Source organism: Saccopteryx leptura, chromosome 1 (genome assembly GCF_036850995.1).
Source record: "Saccopteryx leptura isolate mSacLep1 chromosome 1, mSacLep1_pri_phased_curated, whole genome shotgun sequence".
NCBI lineage: Eukaryota > Metazoa > Chordata > Mammalia > Chiroptera > Emballonuridae > Saccopteryx > Saccopteryx leptura.
In genome coordinates, this window is record NC_089503.1 from 377270751 (window position 1) to 377280535 (window position 9785).

General features: G+C 46.5%; 1 protein-coding gene across 1 annotated transcript; it reads right to left on the reverse strand.

The window, feature by feature from the left end:
- Positions 1-2322: 2322 nt before the first annotated feature.
- Positions 2323-8271, reverse strand: RPL7L1 (ribosomal protein L7 like 1). Its single transcript, XM_066359387.1, has 7 exons — positions 7986-8271; positions 7280-7388; positions 6209-6372; positions 5067-5204; positions 4296-4405; positions 3895-4109; positions 2323-2723 (listed from the first exon to the last, which is right to left on the reverse strand). The coding sequence occupies exons 1-6, from the start codon at positions 7997-7999 to the stop codon at positions 3901-3903; spliced, it is 744 nt and encodes a 247-aa protein (XP_066215484.1). The 5' UTR covers positions 8000-8271; the 3' UTR covers positions 2323-2723; positions 3895-3900.
- Between the last annotated feature and the right edge of the window lie 1514 nt (positions 8272-9785).

Genomic DNA, 9785 nt, shown 5'->3' on the forward strand with positions numbered 1-9785 from the left:
AAGTTGAACTTGGGACATCCACACACACCAGACTGATGCTCTACCATTGAGCAAACTGGCCGAGACCTGGGAAGAACTTTTAAAATCGATTTTGGAGACTGATTTGTTGTTCCACTTGCTTATGCATTCCCTGACTCCCCTATGTGCCCTGAGTTGGGATCAAACCCACAACCTTGGTGCACGGAGAGAATGCTTTAAGTCAGTGGTCCCCAACCTTTTTTGGGCCATGGACCGGTTTAATGTCAGAAAATATTTTCACGGACCGGCCTTTAGGGTAGGATGGGTAAATGCACAAAATAAAATTATGCGACCGTCACAAAAACTGGTATTTTTAAATATAATTGTCGAACTTACGAGACAAGCATCAACAGTGAGTCTTGGATGTAACAGAGGGAATCTGGTCATTTTTTAAAAATGAAATATTGTTCAGACTTAAATATAAATAAAACAGAAATAATGTAATTTCTTCTTTCTCTGTGGACTGGTGCCGGTCCCTGGCCCGGGAGTTGGGGACCACTGCTTTAAGTAACTGAGCTACCAGGCTTGGGTAGGAATGACTTAGAAATGTTGAGAATGTGTTCATCTCCTGCTTCAGTTATTCTGGTAGTTGTGGAAGTGAATCTGGGATTCAAGTGGCATTCTGATTTTAGACAGTCATTCTCCATTTAGTGAAAGGTCTAATAAGCCTTGGGCCTGTAGCTCGGCTGGAGCATGGTGTGGTCAGTCCAAGGTTGCTGATTCAATCCTGGTCAGGGCACATGTAAGAATCAACTAAGGAACACATAAGCAAGTAGAGTAACAAATTGATGTTTCTCTCTAAATCAGTGGTTCTCAACCTGTGGGTCGTTGGACCCCTGCTGAGGTCGCGACCCCTGCCGAGGTCGCGACCCACAGGTTGAGAACTGCTGCTCTAAATTATTCCATTTTACAGGCAAGAGTGTAATCATTATTCCTGTATTTATATCACACCTAGCATAAAAACCCTGGATTCCTAAACAATCACTCTTCTCATGACTTTTGGATACATCACTTTAAAGTAATCTCATTTCACAATGCTTTATAATGTAAGAGTACACCTATTCCTGGCATGTTAACTCCCGAGCCAATAAACCTAATTAATTACCTCAAAACCTGGCACATTTTAAGGCACTGTTATACTACCAACTCAGTCTCACAGCAGTGTTTGAGGGCCCCACGAGCCAAAACTGCAGCAGAGCCGTCTTAGGAAGCCAGGCAATACAGTGGCTGACCAAGCATGTCTTCAAGTCTTAACCTGGGCCTGGCACACCCTCACAAAGTTTAGCAGATTGAGGCAAGTGACAGGAACAGAGAAGACTCACTTAGGGGTGGACACTGATGCTAACAGAAGCAGGATTAGACCCCCTTTTGAGTGTACTGTCCCAGGAGTCTCAGGGCCAGACTACTACATCATTACCCGCAGGATAGAGAGCAATACTGGAGGAGCCTGGAGTCTTGAACATGCAAGGAAAGGTCTAACAAACTAAGCTTGCTTGGGCCTAAAAGTACAAACAGTACCAATTTCATCCATGCCAAACCAAGAAACGGTCCATTCTTTCTATTCTGGTCTTTTTAAGCAGAGGACTGATCAGGGAAACCAAAAAATTTCATCCTGAAGACCAGTGGAAATAAATGGCAAGCACTTCCCTGGGTTAAAGATAGTACAAGGGCTCACTCCTCCACTGGGTTCTTTTGTTTATTTAGTAGAATCAGAAAGGGAGAGAGATGAGAAGCATCAACTCAGTAGTTGCGGGACCTTAGTTGTTGAGCTTTCTCACACATGCTGTGACCAGGGTACTCCAGCTGAGCTTTGGGCTCAAGCCAGTGACCATGGAGTCATATCTATGATCCCACACTCAAGCTGGCTACCTCAGGGTTTCAAACGTGGGTCCTCAGAGTCCCAGGTGGACATTCTATCCACTGAGCCACCGCCTGGTCATGCCCCACTGTGTTCTGGCTAGGAAACACCCATTAGCTTGAAGGGAAAACGCTATCATGGTACGCTTGGGTCTTCCACAGGACATGGAACCAGATTAGCAAGGCAACCTATCCTGAGAGTGCAACTCTTTCTCACGTGAAGTGTGTGTCTCTAAGTTCAGAGTCTACGAACACCCTAAACTTCCAAGCAAACACTGGAGTGTACACATGCTTTCCTGGGAAATGGTTCTCTTCTCACAGATCCAAGAACAGGTTAAAATCCTGAGCTAGGGTGAGGAAGCCACCAGGTATCTAGGGCCAGCCAAGCCTGACAGCTTGCAAAGCTGTCACCGAGAACGTGGACTCACAACAGAGACAACTGAGCACTGCTTTTGTGCTCTTCCAAGTGTATTTCAAGATCTTTCCAAAACAAAGCCCAAGGAGCCCCCAGAATCAAGTATGCCTCTGGGCTTGTTTCACTGCCATCCTGCGTTCATTCTTGGGTATCTCTTCAACATTCAACTCTGGATAGAAGCTGTGACGAAGCAGGACCCTTCTCCGTGGCATGAGTCCTTGCCAATTTCAGAGGTGGCAGCAGTGGCCAAAGCGGGAACACACTCGACTTTTCCTCTGGAGCTGGGCTGTGAGAGGTGACTGCCAGGAACACCATCTTCTCCCCGACCCTCCCCTCCAGTTTCTGAAGGTACAGCAGAATAGAATCTTCTCTGAAGATACGAATTTCAAAAACCAGAAACTCAAGCTTCCAATACACTGTGCTTTCAGGTACTCTGGGAGGAAGAAAAACACAATTTCATTAGTACAAATTAACTGTGACTTGGCACCTAGGAGTATTAACAATAAGAGCAATTTCAGAGAGTTAAATTTCTTCAAAAAAATAGTTTGTTTAAATCAGGGGTAGTCAACCTTTTTATACCTACCGCCCACTTTTGTATCTCTGTTAGTAGTAACATTTTCTAACCGCCCACTGGTTCCACAGTAACGGTGATTTATAAAGTAGGGAAGTCACTTTACTTTATAAAATGTATAAAGCAGAGTTACAGCAAGTTAAAGCATATAATAATAATTATTTACCAAGTACTTGATGTCGAATTTTTGCTAAGTTTTAATAAATCTTTATAAGAATGTACTATAGTTAAATTTATCTTTTTATTTATACTTTGGTTGCTCCGCTACCGCCCACCATGAAAGCTGGAACACCCACTAGTGAGCGGTAGCGACCAGATTGACTACCACTGCTTTAAATCTTCAAATTCTTTTTTAAATTAGTTTTTTTTGTTTGTTTGTTTTTTTGTATTTTTCTGAAGTTGGAAACAGGGAGGCAGTCAAGACAGACTCCTGCATGCGCCCGACTGGGATCCACCTGGCATGCCCACTAGGGGGCGATACTCTGCCCATCTGGGGTGCTGCTCTGTTGCAACCAGAGCCATTCTAGCGCCTGAGGTGGAGGCCATAGAGCCATCCTCAGCACCCGGGCCATATTTGCTCCAATGGAGCCTTGGCTGCAGGAGGGGAAGAAAGAGAGAGAGAGAGAGAGAGAGAGAGAGAGAGAGAGAGAGAGAGAGGAAGGAGAGGGGGAGGGGTGGAGAAGCAGATGGGCACTTCTCTTGTGTGCCCTGGCTGGGAATTGAACCGGGACTCCTGCATGCCAGGCCGACGCTCTACCACTGAGCTAACCGGCCAAGGCTTAAAATTAGTTTTTAATATTATTCTCTCACCATATGAATATAGATTTTGTTGTTGTTCAACATTTTCTAGCCTGTTAACTCTTGGGATACACACAGCCCAATGTCTTAACCCATTCATTGGACTTGTAAATACCAGCCTCCTCTCCTCCCCTCAATGGCAAAGTTCCTTGCACTGGTAAATGCAAAAAGAATTTTTAAGTTACAAGGCACAGCCCATAAAGTCAGTCCAAGGGCAGTCTGCAGCTCGGCTCACCTGGGTCTAGTTCAGCTGCCGGATGAGCTGATTGATGCGCTCACCCCGGTAGCCAGGTGAGCCCACCTCCTTGAGGAAGCCTACTCTGTTCTTGGTAGCGTGCCGGGCCACTGAGAGATGGAAAGGGCACAGGAACTCCGAGATCGCCTGGAAATTCTTCCCGGGGAAGGCAATTTCATGAATGAGGTCTTCCAAGCAAATGACACCAAACTTCCCTAGGAAACACCAGGACAGTTTGCTTGCTTCAACATTTCCCCAGCATATACCGAGAGGCTTACCTGTGCCAGAGCGGGGCACTCTGGCAGGTTCTTGGGACCTCAAGAAAAATACAACCTGGCTCCCACTACAGGACCACCCAAGATCCTTGCTTTCTGCCAAAGTCCCTAGGATGCAACACTCACCCAGGTGCTCCTCAATCACTGTGTTATCAGTCAAAGGGATGACTTTCCTCTTGACCTTGGCCTGTCCACGTTTCAAGATGAGCTCCCGGACAGACTTCAGATTCGGAAATCTGTGTGGGCAGAATGCAGTCCAGCCTTAGCTACCCCTGGCACACTGCACGACACCGCCACTCAATCTGCTGCCTGGCTGTGGACATGCTCCCAACCACCTGCCCCTCAGCACACAGTGTCTTCCTACAGCAAGAGCCCAGCCGGGTGCAGGGAGTGCACCGTGAAGAAGGGGGTCGAAACCCAGAGTGGCACTGACTATGTCATTAGAAATTAAAGCACGTCCTGGTTTACAGTCTAGAACTTCACTCTCAAGTGACACTCCACTCACGATGGTACAAGAATCTGAAATGAAATCCAAGCCTTTGCTGGGTTTTAATGTCTCAAGGAATACTATTCTTTCCCAAACAAGCCTTCTAGCTCTGCTTTGACTCCAAGAATTAGTCTCCGCTCTCCGCACCTCACTCAGCCTCAGCCTACAAGGTAACGAACTCGCCCTGGCACTGCTCGTGGCATGTAACCAGCAGCGCTGGCATCTCTTGCTCTACCTGCCCCATATTCCAAGGTTCTTAAGGCTGGCCACTGGTTTCTGGTGACTGTGGTCACAGCAAAATGTATTTTCCATATAGCAACAAGAGCCGTGGAAAACAGTACCCTGTGCATCCTAATGATTTCAACGTGCTCAAATACAATCCAATGTGAATTCACAGAAGCCTTACTCACCCCCAGGTCACATAAGGTTCCACTACACGCAGCGTTTTTATGGTTTGGGGGGTGACTCTGAAAAAGACACCACTGAAAATCTTCTTCAGGCGAAGCCCTGCAATGGTCCTCCGTACCATTGAACTCACTCCGTTAATCCTGAAATACACAGCAGAGAACAGGAGGCTCGATTCCATGGACGTCAGCCCAGAAAGCACCTATGAAATGGGTGCTGCTACTGGACATCCGGAGAGTAAGACACAGACTCTGCCTTACAGAGTTCAGCTGAGCGGGAGGCGGCCACGTAAGCAGATGTGGAGCAATGCCCGAGGTGGTCCCTGAATTTGTGGTGCGTCTGTGTGTGTGTGTGTGGGGCTATGTATGTCAAGCCAAAGAAGCTGGACTTGCTTCTGTGGACAATAAAAGCTTTGGAAAATTTTAAGTAAAGAAGACAAGATCAGATATTTTTTTTTGGCACAGAGGACAGAGCTGAGAGTGTGAAACGAGCAATGTGGAAACCAAGCCAGAAAGCTAAAGTAATGGGCCAGGGAAGAGACTCTCGACGGTGGTAGGAGGGCTAATAAGGAGGGCTCCAAGATACTACTTAAACCCCACCAGTTTCTGGTTTGGATGACTGGGTAGTAGAAACAGGAAGAGTCAGAGCGCATGCGCAGGTAGAACGGGTAAGGAAAAACCACTACATGTGTAAAAGGCTTTTCATTTCACTCTTCCCAGCACTGAAGACGCTCCATTCACTAGACTAGATCCTAGTTCGGTTCCTAGAAAGAAGCCTGATCCTCCCACTTCAGGACTTTCGGCATCTATGCTGGAAAGACCTTCCCTACACACGGGTGAACCTCTTACCTGACAGCCCCAGCTTCAAGTTCCTGCTTCAGAACAGTGTCCTTAATCAGCACACACACTGCCCCACCCACCCCACCGATCCAGCACTTGACCCTGACAGCACTTAGTATATTTTCATGTTTATCTGCCTAAGATCAGTCTCCTTAACCTTGAAGACAAAACCTATGCCCGCACTCAACCCTGAATTGCTGACACAACTTGGCTCAGTGAAGAAGGCCTATCACCCCATCTACCTAGAGAGGGGTCTAAAGCTGAATCAGGCGTTTGCCCCAGCCTCAGATATTTGGCCAGTTACCTACCTTTGGATGCGTACAACAAAGGCCAAGGAGTGTTTATCTGGCACTTCCAAACCATGAGGTTTCACTTCTAGTCTTCTGAGGCGCACCTTGTCACGCTGTTGCCGCCAAGCGTCGTGTAGGAACCACTCCAGCCGCTTGAACCTAAGATCCTTTCCTTTCCTCCGCTACGGAGAGGGCAGACCTTCACCACTTAGTGTCTCAGTCATCTTCAACAGTCATCCCCAAGCCACCACTAATGAAGAGCTTATTCCTCCCCCCCCCCATGTTCTGCAAGGGGAGCAAACTCCCTTATTCTCCCCCCTCTAAAATTTTTAAAGTAAATTTATTGGGGCGATATTGGTTAATAAAATTATACAGGTTTAAGGTGCAGAACTCTACATCATCCATATACCGCACTGTGTGTTCACCACCCCAAGTCAAGTCTCCCCCCATCACCATCTAACCCCTCTACCCACCCCTACATCCTCCACACCCTTTCCCTTCTGCAATCCCACACTGCTGTCTGTGTCTATCAGTTTGTTCTTTGCTTAATCCCTTCACTCCTTTATTCTTAAATTAAAAAAAAAATGAGATAACTAAGTAAAGGTGTAGTTGAGAAAACATGGGAACTAATGGGAAAAGTCCCTAATGAATAAACAAATTCGTTCACATGTTAATAATGTTTACTACCAACAAGCGTTTATGGAACCTAACACTCAAGCGTCATAAAGTATAAAACAAGCACGAGTTTGTTTTTGCCCCTACCTCCAAAACATGTGTATATTTATCCAGAAACATTTAGCAAATAGCAAAATTGTCACATTTAAAAAAACATGTTTTCTTCCTGGGACACAAGGACATCTTCTGAACCCAGACGGTACAAACTCCACCCTATGTTTTCCTTAACAAACTACTCCAGTATTTTGCCTGCAGAAAATGCTCGATAAATACTTGCTAAACGAAGACATGAACCATACACCTGGTACAATCGAACTGATTGGGGGTGGGAGGAACCAAAAGTAATTCAACTCGTGGGGAAAAAAATCACCAAACACAAACTATATTTCCATCCTCCCGGTTCACCACCGTTACCTCCTTCTTGTCCAAAAGTGCCTGTTTTGCTTGGGTGGCTTTGAGGGCCTGATAAGCCTTCCTCCTTTTCAGGAGATTTTCTGGAACCAAAGGGATCTTTTTTCTTGGCCTGATACAGAAATAGACAACGTTTAGAAAAAGGAATCTTCAATGGATTTCCAAACCATAATAGCCTATCTGGGAAACACTACTGTCTTCCAATTCCTAAGGAAGTGAGACTCCCCTGAAACCTGTGGTTTCGGACTGCAGTCCTCAAAGTGGACGCCCTCGGGCCCAAGGCCTTAAAAAATCGTGACACCCCCCACCCCAAATATCATGAACCGTTTAGCCCGTTCCTCGTAATGTCAATGGAGCTTTTACCGATATGCCTTTTCTAGACACTAGCAGCGATGACATCCTATCCTAGGAAAACCCTGTGGGGTGGGGGCGGGTGCAGACCCATCTGCAGCGGGAATATCTAAAACAGGCTGGGTGAACCCCAACTCCGACACTCCAGCCAGCAGCCTGGAAATCAATGCTCGCCTCTCCATCTAGCCCGAACTTGACAGGCCCCTCCGCCCGCCCCACCATCTGTAATCTGGAACTTTTTCTAGTCTCTCCTTCCAATCCACAGTATCCTTATTTTCCTCCACCGAAAGATAAACACAGTGGATGGCACCAGATGCTCAAGGAGCCGATCCAGACATTCAAACCCCCAAATACTCACTCTTCCTCCGCCATCTTTCCAATGCGGCGGCTACTGCTCCTGCGCAGTCCTACCACGTGGGAAAGAGAGGAACCGCTCTATGTTTACTTGACCATAGAGACGTCTCTTCTAGCTCCGGACCCCGGTTAGCCCGCGCCCTCTTAGCCACGAACCGCTGAGATTCCAGCCAAAAGTTGCACAAAGCTTTCTTCACACGGCTTCCAAGTATTTTAGAGCCCTGTAAAAGTTAAAACCAAGTCCTCTTCATTTAAGGTATCATCTCAATACGGTTCCTGCTTGGCTCTAAACAACCTGACGCTTCCCACAATGCACCTACGACTTCCGGTGGAGGGTGGGCACCGCCCCTCTGGCGTCCGTAGGGCTCCGCTGCATCGGCAGGGACACCGGCAATTTCGGTAGAGCGTTTTCGCTCACCGGGGGGAGTCGGGGACTGCGGCTTTGCCACTCAGGGGTAGGCGGAGGTGTTGTAGGTGACTTCGGATGGTAGAATTGCAGCTCTGATCCCGTCTGCCCGGCTCCATCAGCGGGCCCCGGACCCCTGATCTCAGTTTCCTTTATCTAGAAAATGAGTATAATAATGGACCTTACCTAATAACCTTAAGAGAGTTAAATGAGCCTGACCTGTGGTGGCGAAGTGGATAAAGCTTCAACCTGGAAATGCTGAGGTTGCCGGTTCAAAACCCTGGGCTTGCCTGGTCAAGGCACATATGCGAGTTGATACTTCCAGCTCTTCCCCTCTTCTCTCCCCCTCCCCCCTAAAATGAATAAATAAAATCTTAAAAAAAAAAAAAAAAGTTAAATGAGCTACTTCCTATAAAGCATTTAGCACAGCCTGACAATAGGCAGTCAACACTGTGTTAGTTATTAGTGCTGGACCAAAACCCAGAAACTCCTCCTCCTTATCCCAGAACATTCCCGCTTGCGGCTGGTACAGCTTCTTCTCTCCTCTTCACAAGACGATGAAAAATAACTCAGGTCCTGTCTTTTCTGAAAACCTCCAAGGCAGGGGTCCCCAAACTTTTTACACAGGGGGCCAGTTCACTGTCCCTCAGACCGTTGGAGGGCCAGACTATAAAAAAACCTATGAACAAATCCCTATGCACACTGCACATATCTTAAAGTATAAAAACAAAACGAGAACAAATACAATATTTAAAATAAAGAACAAGTAAATTTAAATCAACAAACTGACCAGTGTTTCAATGGGAACTATGCTTCTCTCACTGACCACCAATGAAAGAGGTGCTCTTTCGGGAAGTGCAGTGGAGGCCGGATAAATGGCCTCAGGGGGTCGCATGCTCCAGAGCATTGTGTCTCAAGCATTAATATGTTATGTCTAGGAGCCACCTGAGGATCTTGTTAAAATGCAGATTTTTATTCAGGAGGAGATCTGGATCGATAGTTGGCTTTTTTTTTTTTTTTAACTGAACTTAGATGATTAGGTTTATTGGAGCCACCCTTCTGGCTAAATAACACTCCTCAGCTTCTCTTCACAGGACCAAAGGGGATCAGGAAATTCCAAGTTCCCAGAGGAGTGTTCTAAAGACGAAAATTAAGTTTACAGATGGCTCATTTAAAACGTAGATGGCTGCCAGTAGACGCATGCAGGTCCGGGAATAACACACTGAAAGAAGGACTCGCTTCCATCCGGCACCACTCCATGACCTTCAACAACGGTTGCCTGGCATGGTTATTTTTTTATTATTATTTTTTATTATTTTATTTATTTATTCATTTTAGAGAGGAGAGGGAGAGACAGAGAGAGAGAGAGAGAGAAAGGAGAGACAGAGAGAGAGAAGG